This window comes from Cheilinus undulatus, linkage group 21 (genome assembly GCF_018320785.1).
Source record: "Cheilinus undulatus linkage group 21, ASM1832078v1, whole genome shotgun sequence".
Taxonomy (NCBI): Eukaryota; Metazoa; Chordata; class Actinopteri; order Labriformes; family Labridae; genus Cheilinus; species Cheilinus undulatus.
The window spans coordinates 19,251,619-19,266,889 of NC_054885.1; the positions used below are offsets into that span (position 1 = coordinate 19,251,619).

General features: G+C 39.2%; 2 protein-coding genes across 2 annotated transcripts in view; both read right to left on the reverse strand.

The window, feature by feature from the left end:
* Positions 1-5,464: 5,464 nt before the first annotated feature.
* hcrt (hypocretin (orexin) neuropeptide precursor) lies at positions 5,465-9,124 on the reverse strand. Its single transcript, XM_041777702.1, has 2 exons — positions 9,059-9,124; positions 5,465-5,827 (listed from the first exon to the last, which is right to left on the reverse strand). The coding sequence occupies exons 1-2, from the start codon at positions 9,113-9,115 to the stop codon at positions 5,465-5,467; spliced, it is 420 nt and encodes a 139-aa protein (XP_041633636.1). The 5' UTR covers positions 9,116-9,124.
* Positions 9,125-12,137: 3,013 nt separating this feature from the next.
* Positions 12,138-15,271, reverse strand: part of si:ch211-210g13.5 (inactive phospholipase C-like protein 2) — a 110,575-nt gene continuing 107,441 nt past the window's right edge. Inside the window, exon 6 of the mRNA XM_041777701.1 lies at positions 12,138-13,940. Within this exon, the coding sequence (XP_041633635.1) occupies positions 13,482-13,940 (459 nt within the window). The 3' untranslated portion in view covers positions 12,138-13,481. The remainder of the gene's footprint in view (positions 13,941-15,271) is intronic.

The window sequence follows — 15,271 nt, forward strand, 5'->3', positions numbered from 1 at the left end:
AGCATCCCTCTCAATTACCACTTTCTTCTCGGTTCTGCTGGGAGTGTTGAGCTGCTGTGTGCAATCACACCTCCACTAAGACCTGACATTTTATTGACATCTGGGTTATTAATATCTACATAACCACTAGAAAGGTCAAAAACAGCCATTTATAAAGACGGTTAATTTTCAAATCAAGTGTTCAAGGTTTTAACAGAGATCAGTGTGGTTTTTAATACTAACACTGAAAAAATCAGCCTCCTGATGGCACAGCTTGAGATGAGGTGAGTGCTCTTATGCTGCCGAGCACAAGTTCGTATTAATCACATCCTTCCTTCTGTGTGAGGCTTCATTTCCACTTACAAATGGTGGGGTTTCCTATAGGGAAGCCAGGATTTTTCAGTGTTTTAAGACTAAGAATTTCATGTTTCTTTTGTGCTTTGTTGCCTTTGTTTAGATAGGATAGCTAAAGAGAGACAAGAGGTAGGTCTATCCACTGAGTTGAACGAGCACCCTGTTAAAGTGACTTTTTTTTGCATCTCCAGGAAGTCAGCTGAATGAGAGACATCAGGCTACGGATATCAGACATCCATAAACACATGCACGCTTGCACAGCCCAGCCCCACTTAACGCATCCAAGTGGCAAACTACAAGCGGTGATTGCTCTGTCTGTTACCTACTATCTTTTCTTCATTGAAATGTCTTTCCAATGAAAACCAAGCTCCATAAGGTGTAGGTGAATACAGTAAACCAACATTTAAAGAGAGAGAAAAGACAAGCGCTCCATAAAGACCCAAGATCCTCTGTCTGCAGCACGTTCAGTCTCTCTCACAGACCGTTTATCTGAGATGCCATATACCTCTGAATAGAAATAGACGCTAAAATTTAGGGTTAGGGTAAGAGTTAAGATAATGGTTTGGATACCAAAAGTCAACAATCTGACCAGCAAAACCAGATTTCAAGATGTAAAAAGACCAATGTGTGAAGGCTTCACCAACCAAATCAGACATTTTAACTTTTCCAACCAGTGAAGGCCTGAGGTGGAACAGTGGGCATGCTTGGTTCAAACAAACAGCACACCTGCTTCCCTGTTACATTAGTGATGATTTGAAGCACCTCAGCCTCAAAGCTGTGGAGCTTCTTCTTGAGAGAGTCTGCTGCATACCTCTGTCTCACCTCCTCCTTGATGGTGCTGGCCATGTGGTTTCTGACAGACCAAGAGAAGGTAGCCTGGTGGAGCGTGGTGGGCAATGATGAGAAGACTCCATCCAGGACAGCTTTAGCCACACTAACAGCCATCCCAGAAAGCTTCTGGGAGGGCATCTCACTGGTGTTGGTCTTTTTGGGAACCCAAAGTGCTAGCAGGATTTTGGGCACCACCTCCAGGACGACCTTGGGCTCAGCTGTTTGATGGCTGGAGCCTCCTGTAGCTGCTCCACCAGGATTTTGGAGTACTTGCGAGCCTGGCTGAGGATCTTCTCGTGTCTGTGGGAGGGAGGGATATTTTGTAGAGAGTCCAGCAGTTTTTTGGCTTGGAACTCCACATCCCTCTTCTGCATGGAGGTATTTACCTCCCAGACCACTTTGAGGAGGGGTTTGACATCCTCCTCATCAAAATCCTCCATCTCAAACTCCCAGAGCTGGACTCACAGTGATTGCTTGCTGTCCTCCATTAACAGGTCGGTCATTGACTCAACTGTAAGCTGAGGTGGGAGCTGGCCCTTCTGTTGAATCCTTAAAAGCTCAGCCACCACAGCGACCTTCGCTTTAAAGGACTGGACGTGCCAGCAGATCTGCATGGCATGATCATAGATTGGGGTGTCAAACAAAACCCTGATGGGTTTTTTAGAGTCCTTTACTCCCCTCGATAATCTCTCTGACCTGTCTAGTCTCAGGAATACATCTCAGTCATCTCACATGCACATTTGCACTAATAGATCATACTAACTGTAATGTAAAGTACTATGATAAAATACCACATGTCATATGTGCATGTTGCTGCTTAAATGTAGGAGACATCTCATGTGTTTGTAAGCAGCTTCTGGATCCATCCATGCATCAGTCAGCTTTATTCTCTGTGTGTATGTGTGTAGTTGAGTGGGGGGAATCTTGTCAAAACGTGAAGTGGCTGTTGGCAATCTGACTGGGTCGGCTGGTCCTGGCTACAGGGGACTAGCAAGATCTTCTCCGTCTTTGGGTGTGTGGCGGTTGGCAAAGAGAGACCGATGAAAAGAGCAGAGGAAGTGACGCAATACACTAGCTCTATGTTAGCACATCAGCCATATCAGTGGATGGGGACCTGAGGGGGGCCAACGTGAAGTGGAAAAAAAAACAATTTTGGAGTTTTGTACAAAATCAATACATTTTTATGATGTTGTCGTGCTTCCAGTTTTGACCCAGTATACCCAAGAAGTCCCCTGAGAGGTTTGAATGAGAATTGGAGCAACAGGGAGGTTTGCTAATCGAGACATACATACATACATACATACAGACGGGCAGACAGCTCTCCAATCATAGTAGTAAGATATAATAAACAATAAGAAATTTTTAAAAATTAATTCTGGTATGAGGCATTCTGCATGAGAAATTTTTACTCTACTAAGCAGATTATTCTGGTCATACCATGTGACTTTTTTTCTAAATAAGATTTTAAATGCAGGGCTTTGACCTGATTTAAATTATCTTGGTCATTTTTTACTATTTTAAAAATACTTTTGTCTAACAAGACAAAGATGTTTTAAGGGATAAGGTCCTATTTATTTATCACACTGAAAATAACCTACCTCCTGCGTTTTCATCCTTTACACCTGGTGCTTTCTGACGTTTTTTTAGATGAGGATTTTTCACTGAGCCTGATCTGTAACTAGCATAGTTACATTTTCCTCTGACTTAGTGTTGATTAATTACCTGCAGTCCCCTGACATTCCTCAGGATTCACTCAGCCTTCACCTCGCTTTAGCTTTATCACAAGAAGCTATGTTTGAACAAATTACCAATTAGGCAATAAACCAACCAAATCAGGGCATTATAAATGTCTTTAGCAGGTGCACATGATGCCACAACTCGCTATATTTCAGATTTACATGTTTAAAAGCAAAGCTTGATGCTCTATAGTTTACTCTACAGCTTCACCCATGGGCATGACATCCCGCTAAAACAGGTCAGCAGCTAGATATAAAACACAGATTATTGGTTTAAATGAAGTGCATTAAGATTATCCTGACAGCCTGAGACATATATTTTTCATTTAAGTGAAGAGTTAGAAACCATAATAAGGCTGAATAAAATGTAAGTTAACTTACAAATGAACATCTGAATGGCTAATTATCTCAGCTTATCTGGTCTGGCCATTCATACATTTTTTTTAAAAGAAATATTTAACAAAATATGCCACATTCCTGGCAGGTAGTTATGCACTTATTTATTGATGAGCACAATTAATTTTGTTTTTGTATCTGGCAATTTTCTGAACACTACTAATTGGCAAATATGGACAAAATTACCCTCTGGCTACAGGAACTATGATCTGTAAATCTGTAAAAATCCATCAATCAACAGACATCATGAGGATGAGACATCATCCATGTATTTACAGATCATCTATATAGACGCCTGTTCATTACACTTACAGGGACCAGCAACACTTTTGCAGAGCTCCATAACAGTCTCCACTCTTCTAATATGTCATTTTAACACTATATGTAATATGGTTTGGTAAAATGTCTGCATGGTTACAAATCTAGTGGGCTTAGTATGAATAAGCTGAAACACTATCTGACAGAAACACTATCAGCACCATCTTGTGGTCGGCTGTACAACCACACTGCACTGTTTTCCTGTTTTGTTCTCAGGCTTTGGCGAAATGACTTTTCAAAAATGATTGGTGTTCAATGCCACCATGTGAGTTGACTCTCTGGGCCCAAGTCTCATGAGGGGTCCCACGGAGGTTAGAAAAATGATCCATCCTAAATTCAAGCCACAGATTTTTTTCTGGTTGGTGGTGTTTATTATTATCATTATTATTATTTTTATTTTTATTTTTTTTTATTTTATTTTATGAAGGTAGGTAGAGTTGGGTTAGGCTGGCCATTAACTCAGGACATTACCAAACTTCACCTTTGATCTAAATACACATCATTACTTTAAAAGCAACCAAAGAACTAATTTATTTAAGGTTCTGTGACATGCTACTTATTTTGAAATGTAAACCCACTTTCCTTAAAAATGGTATGAGAACTTTAAAGCCTGATACCTCAAAAAATAGCCAGAAAATTATCTCTTTTTTTTTTTTTTTTTTTTTTTTTTTTTTTTTTTGGAGCTGAGATTTTTATTAAACCCTTAAACAAAATTCCCCTCAAAAATATGCAATAACATTTCATATAGATTTTTTATGTCACATTTGATACTTTGGGCATTTTTGGCAACTGATAATCCACTAGAGGGCAATTTTAAAGGCATTTTTCAGATTATACAAAAGGTTTTTGAGGAAATTATTGATCATGTTGATTAGGCAGAGGTGTCACAAATTTACAAATCAAATATGATAAATCAACATCTGTTGGAACATAAAAGAGGAAAAAGAGAGAACTATTTTGGACATTTGACTCTGAAAATGACACAACTCCAAAAGCTGATTAAAGCTAATCATAGAGAAATATTCGCAGTAAAATCGATCAAGGGTGTGAGGGTTTTTCTTATTAAATCACATCTGGGGAGGCCCCCTACCGGGTACTTTAAGTGCCCAGCTATTTCTGTGGGCAGGTGTGCTTGCATGACATGGGACACTAAATCCTTTGAAGACAACACCCTCTCAGCTTATGCCACAAAATCAACCTATTTGCTAAGTGTATTTTTTTCATTTTCACAAAGACCCGATGCATATTAAAGCTTTAAGATGCAGCATTCTTAATATCAATATTTAGATTTTGTAGAGTAATGTCTACTTAAAAATGAGTGAAAAACTTTGACTTGGTTTGTTGTTTTCAGCTCTGATTTTACAATGTTAAGTTTTAAGGTCGTTCATGTTCCATAGGTCTTTTTTCTCTTGTGAACTCCTCCTCCTCTGTTCAATGACCTTGCAACCAATAGAAGAAAGAGTGACAGCCCTCTCAAGGAAACCGCAGTGGGTAGAATGGTGGGCTTTAATCCCAAGGATGCTAAGGTACAAGAAAAGAGTTTCTTTAACTTTAAAAGACAAACAGGCAAACACCTTGATCAGTGTCATTATTTAGAATTGAGTGTGTCCAACTTCTCTTTACCAATGTGCTAGCCAAAACCGACCAGGAAAGACTAGATATGTTTTAGTTTGACATTTTATTGTACCACAAAGCCTTTTATATGCAATACTCTCCTAGCGTTATCTAATAAGCAAATAGACATTCAATACCACATTTAAAACATCACAGACAAAAGAGCACAGTTCAAAACAAGATTACAAAACTGTTACTACGTGTGCAAAAAATAGTCCCAGCATGCCATGAGTTATTTAGCTTAGTTCAGGCATTGTAATGCTGATTCCTGACTGAGCCACCCAGTCTGCGTACTCTGCAGACCTCTCTTCAGTCCTCTTCCCCATCGTCAGGATCCCCGCTGCTGGGTTCCTAGACACATGGAGGAGGTGGGTGAGTCGGTTCTGCAAGCGGTCCACGTCCTCTTTCCGTTTACCCAGAGTGAGGATTCCGGCGGCAGCGTCACCTGTGAGCGCTCCCCCAAAGGCCTTACTGCCGGAGCGACACAGCAGCACGTGGAGGCGACAGGAGGGGGAGGGTTGTCTGCAGCACTCTGACATGCTGTGAGCATCACAACACAGCTGTGACAGCAGCAACATCCAGACCAGCAGCAGCACCTTCTAAAAACAGAATAGTGCAGATAAATCAACTAGGAGTTTTTCAATACAGAGAATTTTTAAGGAACTATAAATAATTGTTCAGCTTTACTTTATGAGAACATAATCAAAACATTATTTCACATTAAAGTCTCTTTTTCTACTACAGTGTTTAGTGTTTAAGGCAGTGGTTCTCAACTAGTGGGTCGGGACCCAAAAGTGGGTCGCGAAGCCCTTTCAATGGTTCCTGGATGTGTGTGTGGAAAAAAATTTGTGCCAAAAGTATGAGATTCCATAAAACATGCATGTTTTGTCCTGTTTCATTGTTTTGTTTCACCTTTTGTACTGTCTTAGGACCAAGCTCCACTATTATATAAATATTTCTGATTGATCAAAAAATCTCCAAAATTTGGGTCGCAATTCTTCGTGAGGAGTTGATGGTGGGCCCCATGACTCAACCAGCTGAGAACCACTGGTTTAAAGTATACAATCTTTTAGCATTTTAAAATATTTCATTAGTACTGCAATGTTTTACTTTTTATGTGTATTCATTAATGACTTTCATAGCTTTTGACTATTATTTCTCATTTTTTTAAATCATCTTGCATTCATTTTGCTTATTTAACTTATTAAAGTCCTGGTATTGTCCATTTGCCTTTAAAGCATTTTGAGCTACAACTAAATATGAGTGAAAGTTGCTTACCTAAATAAAGTTTGATTGATTAATATTCAAATCAAGGGGATATTTGTTTAGAAGCCAGTAAAAAATATAGACCCAGACATTGAACTTAAAGCATGATCTACATAAATACAAAAGTACATAGACTGACAACATGACACCAGGGAACACCTGTGCACAGCTTGATCTCTAGACATTTCTTTTAAGTCTTAAGTAGGTAGGTTATTTCTGGGTTAGGTAGCCTTATTTGGGTGGTGTCTAGTCCAATGGCCCATCAGAAACCAACCACACCCCCCACTTCTATTTTATTCTTTTCAGCCCCTTCTTGTATCCTTGATTTGATTTAAAAACTGATTACACTCATTATCAAATAAAGCTTGGGATATTTTTCTTCAAAATATCAGTAAGTTATTTGTCTCTATTCTTTATAAACCACTGGTCGCTTTGTGTTTGAGCCTTAGTTTGTTTGTCAATTTAAGAAGCCGTAACATACATTGGGCACTTGTCCGGGATGAAACCCGGGACCTCTCACACGGACAATATTCCAAATAAAGACAAAGTGATGGCACTTCTTTGATGACAGACATGACTAGTGTGCACCCCAGAGGTGGGTAGTAACACATTATATTTACTCTGTTTCTTGTACTTGAGTAGTTTTTAAAAAAAATCCTACTTCTGAGAGTAGTTTCTGAGCAGACTACTTTTTACTCCTACTCCGTTACATCTGTGATGAAAAAATGATACTTTTAATCTGTTACACTGGGCATGCACTGGTTTCTTACTTGTCTATAATTTATTTTTATTCAGTATTGTTTTACACTCAGCTGAGCTCTCACAGCAGCTTGAGGTAAAATCCTCAGCACCACAGAGTAAACGGAAGAGTGACCCCCCTAAGTTCAAATGTCTGTTGCAGACTGCAAAGAAACAGTTATGTCAGTGATAAATAACATCATGTGTCCAACCACCTCTGCAACTCTGCCGCAGATGTGATTTTACATGCCATTTAACGTTACGTCGTAGGTGATACTGTTATCATGTGCATGTGGTCTATCTCTTATATCAGTGATTATACCTAACATAGTTATAACGAGGGGCTAGTGGGCCAAAGTTGTCTTTGGTTCTAATACGTTTCAGTTTGGCTTGCCAAATTTGTAAAGTGATAATCAGGATGAAAATTCATAAATTGAGGCTAAAAAGTGAAAATTAAATAATAAAATGGCAAAAAGTCAGAAATGAGGCCAGTTCATAAGTTTGATTTCATAAATATGAGCCAAAAATCATTAACACTTGATAAAATAAATATAATGTGATTAAAAAGTAAGAACTGCAAGGTACAAATTCATTTATGTGAGATTAAAATCATCATGGAAATAAGATAAATATTATGAAAGAGTCAGTTTTTTCTCATTATATCGAATTTTTCATCCCATAACTGTGATTAACAAACATAACTTGACTGCTGCATTATGTATTAAGTTAAGTTATTTATTTCTTTGACTTTTGGCAAGTTATGCTACTTTATTTATGACAATGTGCAGTTAACATTACTACCCTTGAATAATATGTCGTAATGCAATACGTTTTGATAAATTGTACAAAATGAATTTACTCATGAAGTTACTCACTACTTGAGTAGTTTTTTAATAAAGTACTTATTTACTCTTGAGTAAGAGTTTTTTTATTTTCACGAGTACTTTTACTTCTACTTGAGTAATTATTATTGTTAAGTAACAGTACTTTTACTTGAGTAATGTAACTGTGTACTACCCACCACTAGTGCCCATATCTGGGAAAACGTACTCAATTGCAGTACAAGAAAATCACTGTCTGCAGATAAAAAGGATAAAGATCTGCAGTGTTTTGCTCACATTAGGAAATCCTGTTTAAAAAGCACATTTTTTTTAATGAAATCCTTATAAATTACATTCCCACATTTCAATACAGATGCAAAGGAAAGGGGAGACTGAGCTTATCCAGTGATATATATTAAAATATTGTGGATGGTCTTGGTAAAATATCATATATAAATACTGCATATATACATATATAAATAAATACTTTTAAAATTGTTAAGATTGTATTATTAAACCCCTTACCAGAATAGAAATTCTGTTTCTTCAAGTTCTGAGCAAAATGCACTTTTAAATTTTAAATCAACAACAACCTGTGCTTCGGTCTCACAGCACAGGAGGATCCTGTCACTGTGAAATAAGGTGAAAATGCTGATAAATATCTCTGTGCAAATGCAAAATATAAGTTAGCCAGCTGTGTCTGGCTTAGTGATGTCAAAGAAGAAAAAATTGAGCAGATTTCACAAAAGAAGCTATAACTTGCTCCAAACAAACTCAGATATCTAACTACCCTAGTATTATTTATATTATAACTGTTTAATTTAAAATCTACTCAATCTTTATCTTTTTTAAAACACTGAATCAATAAAAGCCAGCTCTGGTCCAGCTCTGGTGGATGTACAGAGGTGACAGTTCTAGTCTGCCTGGTTGCAGGTTTGACTCCAAATCCTAACACCATTTAATAATAATAAAAAAAATCAAATAGAACCATGAAAGCTGTCTTACCCTGTTAGATTTGTCCATCCCAGCAACTTTCTGGAAATTGTCTTGGAACCACATCATCTTCTTGCCTGTGTGATGAGGAGTGCTGTCCTTAGCTGAGTCTTTTATTCTGTCTGTCCACGCCGATGAACGTCATCCAGGCCAACCACAAATATGACACAGAACCAATTGTTGTCTTTTTTTTTAGACATCTTGCTCATTTGAAGACTCACTGTAATTAATTTGTCTCCTGTTTAAAAAAAAAGAATCACCTAGGCTCTTCTCTGGACCTTTAATGAACTAGAGGTATGTCTTTGTGTCCACATGCCCAAGCTGTATGAGGACATACCGTTGTAATGACTGGTAAGGGACAGTCATTAACTAATGCATCCTATAAGTTCTAAAATATAAATACAAGAAGGAAAAAAAACTGATGCCCTTTCTGAGCTTGTCATGCTAATGACCTTTATGGACTTTATTCTCTCGTACAAAAAAATGACATAATGACACATCAGCAGCAACTTCGTGCAGTTCTTCGTGTTCTCTCAGGTGAAAAAAAAACTGTTTAGATAAAGCTTTCAGCAATCATGTGAAAAGGACCCCAAAACTTCCAGTAGGATTACTTTACAAACCCCAATTCCAAAATAGTTGGGATGTTGTCTTCAATGTTAATAAAATGTTGCAAATCTGTTCCGACATTCAATTAAACACAGCACCAAGACAAGTCATTCAATGCTCAAACTGATTAACATTTTTGTAAACACACACACATTCTGCATTCAATGCCTGCAAAGAAAATGTGGAATGCTCACAAACAGCTGTAACATTAGTAGGTGAACTAGTAATAGGTGATAGTACTGTGACTGAGTGAAAAAGGAGCACTCTCGAACGGCTCAGTTGTTCAAAATCAACAATGGCACTCACTTTGAGAAAGACTGCGTGGGCAAATAGCTGCACAGATTATGAACAATGCTCATTAACATTAAATTGCAAACGATATCCCTGGATGCTGAAAAACACCTCCACAGCATGATGCTGCCACCACCATGCTTCACTACTGGGATGGTATTGGGCAGGTGATGAGCGGCACCTGATTTCCTCCTGACATAATGTATAGTACTCAGACCCAACAGGCCAATATTGCTTTTTTAATACAAGAAAATCTGTTTCTAACAGTCTGACAGTCCTTCAGGTGCTTTTTTGCAAACTCCGAGCAGGCTTCATGTGTTTTGCACTGAAGAGAGGATTCCATCTAGCCACTCTGCCATAAAGCCCAGCTCAGTGGAGGGCTGCAGTGATGGTTGTCCTTCTGAAACTTTGTCCCATCTCCACACTGGAGCTCAAAGTGACGATCAGGTTCTTAGACACCTCTTTTACCAAGACCCTTCCCTCTAGTTGCTTAGCCAGGTAACCAGCTCTTGGAAAAGTCCTGGTTGCTACAAACTTCTTCTATATGAGGATTTTGGAGCCTTCGGTGCTTTTGGGAACTAAAAGATCAGTACCTGGCAACAATCTTGTCTCTGAGTGCTGCAGGCAGGTCCTCTGACCTAATGGCTTGGTTTTTGCTCTGATATGCATTGTCTGCTGTGAGGCCTTCTATAGAGAAGTGTGCGCTTTTCCACATCATGGCCTATCAACTGAATTCACAACAGCCTGACTCCATTCAAGATGTAGAAACATCTCAGCAATGATCAAGAGATACGGTAAGGAACCAGAGTTAAAAGGATCGAATGTAAATGTGATATTACAGTTTTTTCTTTTTCAGAAATTTGCAAAAATGCCTAAATTTCTGTTTTCAATTTGTCATGATGGGGTACTAAGTGTAGATCAATGAGAAAAAAATGACTTCGACTTGAGCATCAGGCCGCAACATAACAAAAATGAAAAAGGGAAGGGGGTCTAAATTCCTTTCTGAATGTGCAACACAAAGGCCATAACATCCAGAAGCATGGCCGACCTGAAATGGACTAACCTAGAGTGGAAATGTCTGAAGTGGTCTGATGAGTCTGATTTAATTAGACTTTTTTTTGAAGATAATAACCACCGAGTCCTCTGGACTAAAGAGGAAAGGATGATGCAGACTGTTGTCTAGGCAACATAATGGCTACTTGGATGGGTGTGGACGTGTATTAGTGCCCATGGCATAGGTACTTACACATTTATGAGGGTACCATCATTACTGAGAGGTAGAGACGGGTTTTGGGGCAACAGATGATCACTGGTCATTTTAGCAAGACATTTCCAAGCCCCTTTCTATACAGGTTACAACAGCATGGCTTCACAGTAAAACAGTGTGGGTAAGAGATGTAACACAGAGGCAAATTCCCTCCTGTCCTTACTTTTCAGAATGTGTCAGAGGCATCAAATTCCAAATGTGCACATTTAAAAAAAAAACTTTTTAACCTATATTCAATTAAATGTAGGTTTAAATGATTTTCTCATTACTGTGTTTTAATTTTTTTGTTCATATTTCATAATGTGTCCCAATTTTTGGGAGTTGGGCGGTTGAACTTGTAAGCCCAAAGCCATTTTAAGTTATGAAAGTGTAGAAAGTATCTGTCACACTCCCTCTCCGTAATACACTGCTTGATGAATGGCAGGATACATCACTGTGATAAGTTAACATAGCGAATAGCAAATACTGACGTGCAGATTGTCATTCTCACAGTCGCTTACTGAGTTTATGTTGCCATCTTATGGTCAGAAGGAGCATTGCTCTAAAAAGGCAACATTCATGATAAAATACATGTTATACATCTTTGTTATTGATAATAAAAGAATGTTAGATCAAGGGACTTAACAGTGCATGACAGAGCATTTAAAGCAATCAATGAAGCTTTTGGACAGCTTTATTGATTGCTTTAGATTCACAGTAATAGCTGCTTTCAAAATGCTCCTAAGAGCTATTGATGTCTGAGTGAATGCAATCAAAAACAGTCACGTTGCTCAGTCATTCTATGAATGCTGCATAAGGTAAGTATTTTAAGCAAACCATCCAAGTACTGATTAAAAAATTTCTGAAACTCCCTTTTGGATATCAAAAAGGCCTTCAAAAGTAATCTGCATGTATCAGTGAGAAAGAATGAAGAAAAGGAGACATAAAAACAATGAAGCCAGTTTTAATGGGCCACTTAAAGAAGCTCTTACAGAATCCACACTCACTCTGCAGTGAAACACATCCCAGGTTATTGTTTGACCCTGGTGCTGTGGTGCTAACCCGTAATCCTTCGTTTCCAGCCCCACATGCACTGGTTATCCTGATCTGCACCACCGCACAGCAGGTGTCCAATCACTGAATATGTGGAAGAAATGTTAAAAAAAGAATATCAACAGAACTAACAACAATCATCATAATATCAATCATTAATGTCCGTGTCTGCAAGAGTTATTATTATAGCAATATATGTTCTTTTCATACATTTTACATACACTTTACATCTATATTCACTCTAATTTGTGATTTATTGACAGCAGTAACGTGTCCCTGTTGATGCTTGACCACTGACAGGCAGGGTCAATATTCCACTTGTGATTGGCTGGTGAGCTCCGCCACTTTCGGACGCAGGCAAGCTCCGCCCTGGGGACCAAAACAACAACTCACATAACATCACACACGCACAGCCCCTGGGGAGGAGACAAGAAGACCCTGTGGGGGTAGTAAAGTGATTCCAAAAAAACTTAAAGGAGTAAGGAATGATTCTGGAAATGTACAAGGGTTCGATGGATGCAAGAAGAGCATCAACAGCTGCAGTATGTTTTTCAGTTGAAACTCCACAGCTCCCTGGTTTTGTGCTGAAATGGTCATCAGTGACTTCTACAGCCTGTTCTCAGTGCGCTTGAAATGAAATGACATCCTCCTCTTTGAAATGAGTGAGTCTGCACTTAGCCGTATGTCTAAAGTGGAAGGGAAGGAGGGTGAGCATAAAAAAATAAAAGCTCAAAGACATGCTGAGGAGTCTCTGGAAATGAAAAGGCATATGTGTGGCAAAAAAATGCCAAACGTGAGGTAAAGCCTGTACCCACAGAGCTAGAGTACATCATGAGAGGGCATGTACTGTTATTAGCACCGCCCAGAGAGAGACAGGGATGTCTAAATGACTGATCACACCACCAGAGTTTTTTCCAGATGTTACCTTTCAAAAGAGAGAAAGCAGAGAGATGCACACTTCCCTGAAGAGATTGAGGATTACATCACATCTTTTCAGTTTTAAAGTGTGACTGAAGTGTGATGTCTCTCTGTCTTCAAACCTCCCTCTCAGACTCGTGTCTCACTCCTAACACGCCTGGTCTTCCTCACCATCATCATCTCTTTGACTCTCTCTGCCATCTCTTCCATCTGCCCTCTGTAACCTGCCTCCTGCTTTTCTTCCACACTCTTCTTCTCACTCCCTACCTGGCTCTCCCTGTCTCTTTTTGGGTAGGATTCTCTGTGGGCACAGGCTGCGGGTCAGCAGGATGCCACAGGATCATCAGTGACCATCTCCTTCTCAGGGATGGTGCCCAGAGGTCCCTCTGCCCTCTGCTGGTGCTGTTGGCTCTGGAACTGATACTGCAGCTGTGGTATGGGAGGGGGCTGAGGATAGGCAGGTGGTTTGGAAACAGTTTGAAGCAGAGGGAGAGCTGGTAGCTGCGGGTGCTGCTGCTGGGGAGGAAGGGGATGGAGATGAGCCTGAGGTACGGTTTGGGGTTGGGATTGTGGCTGATGCTGCGGCGGGGGCTGTGGATGGACCTTGGCCTGAGGCTGTTGCTGACTCTGGGCCTGCTGTGGCTGGTGATGAGAGTGGTGCTGGAGCTGGGGGGAAGCTGCTCCGTTCTTACTGAGGCCACAGGACTGAGCTGCACAGTGGATCTGACGCAGAGTGTCCAGAGCCTCGCTTTTAGCATGCTTCAGCAGATCCGCCTGGCCCTGAAGTTCGACAGAGTGAAAGAGAGACAGAAAGACACCTTAGCCAGCAATTTATATTGAACCTTACATTTAAAGCTCCTATTAGAAGTTGTGGTAATAGTTTAGTTTAGTCTAGTGTGGCTCCAATCAGCTGCAGTGTTGCTGCAGCTAGATAGATGATAGATAGATACTTTTACCACAATTATTTAAATTACAGTGAATAGATTAATGAATGCAAATGTGCATATGAGGTAAGGCTTTTACCACAGTGAGCTTCTTACCGTATTTGGGCGACAGAAAAGCAGTGACAGACAGGGCAAGATATTTTATATTAAGCAGTGCTAAGGTCCTTGTTAAATGAAAGGGCTATTTTCAGCCACTCTGTGACTGCTGAGTGCAACTCACAGCTTTAACTTCTTTACAAGTTGCTCAATATGAAGCTCAGAAGACAGCAACTCATCAATCAAGAATCCAAGGTATTTATAAGATGATAAACTCAATCACATCAATATGAAACAAGGCCACACATAAGGGAGGATAAAGAGGAGAGATTACTGGGGCCCAGTCAAACTGGGGACAGATGGAGCAGCAAAATCATGATTCATGTAAAGTTAAATGGAATAAGGATATTTTACTTTTAACCTGAATATTAATCACTCTTACCAAAGCAACAAAAATATATATAATTTTAGACATTTATGACTGCTGTAGTACAGTATAGCATTTTTCTAAAAGTAAATCCCCTCTCTTCAGACAGAATTACCTTTCTATTGCAAATGTTAACAACACTGATGGCCACACTGAACTAAATGATCAGGAAAAAAAATTCAAACTTCATAGCAAGGCTGTAGTGTGCACAAGTGTCAGAATGCCAGAAAATAAAGTAGAAGAAACTGAAACTTTAATAGGAAAAAAATGAATGATTGCAAAAAAAAAAAAAAAAAAGACAAAAATGGGCAAAAAGTGGTAAAAGGGCAAAGAGAAGTGGCACAAAATGTGACAGAAGTGGCAAAAAAGAGAGCAAAAATAGGATTAAAAGTGGCAAACATGTGGCAAAACAGAGCAAAAAGGGCTTAAAGTGGCAAAAAAAGGGTTACACAAAAGGGTAATAAAAGTGGGTTAAAAAATCATAGGATGACACACTTTTCAAATCCAAAATGAGGTAGCACTGACAAATGGTTAGGGCCCATTCTCTGTTTGTTTAGCTATTTATTTATCAAACCTTTATTTAACCATGAATAACCTCACTGAGATAAAAAATCTCTTTTTAAGAGTGTCCTGGCCAAAGTTGCAGACAAACAATAAAGAACCATACATACAAACATGATTGTATACTAGAAACGTAAAATAAA

Bases quoted from the DNA above. Each gene is read 5' to 3' on its own strand.
- hcrt (XM_041777702.1), bottom strand. From the start codon at position 9,115: ATGATGTGGTTCCAAGACAATTTCCAGAAAGTTGCTGGGATGGACAAA. The intron at 5,828-9,058 runs GTAAGACAGCTT...TTCTGTTTTTAG, and splicing joins GGATGGACAAATCTAACAGG to AAGGTGCTGCTGCTGGTCTG.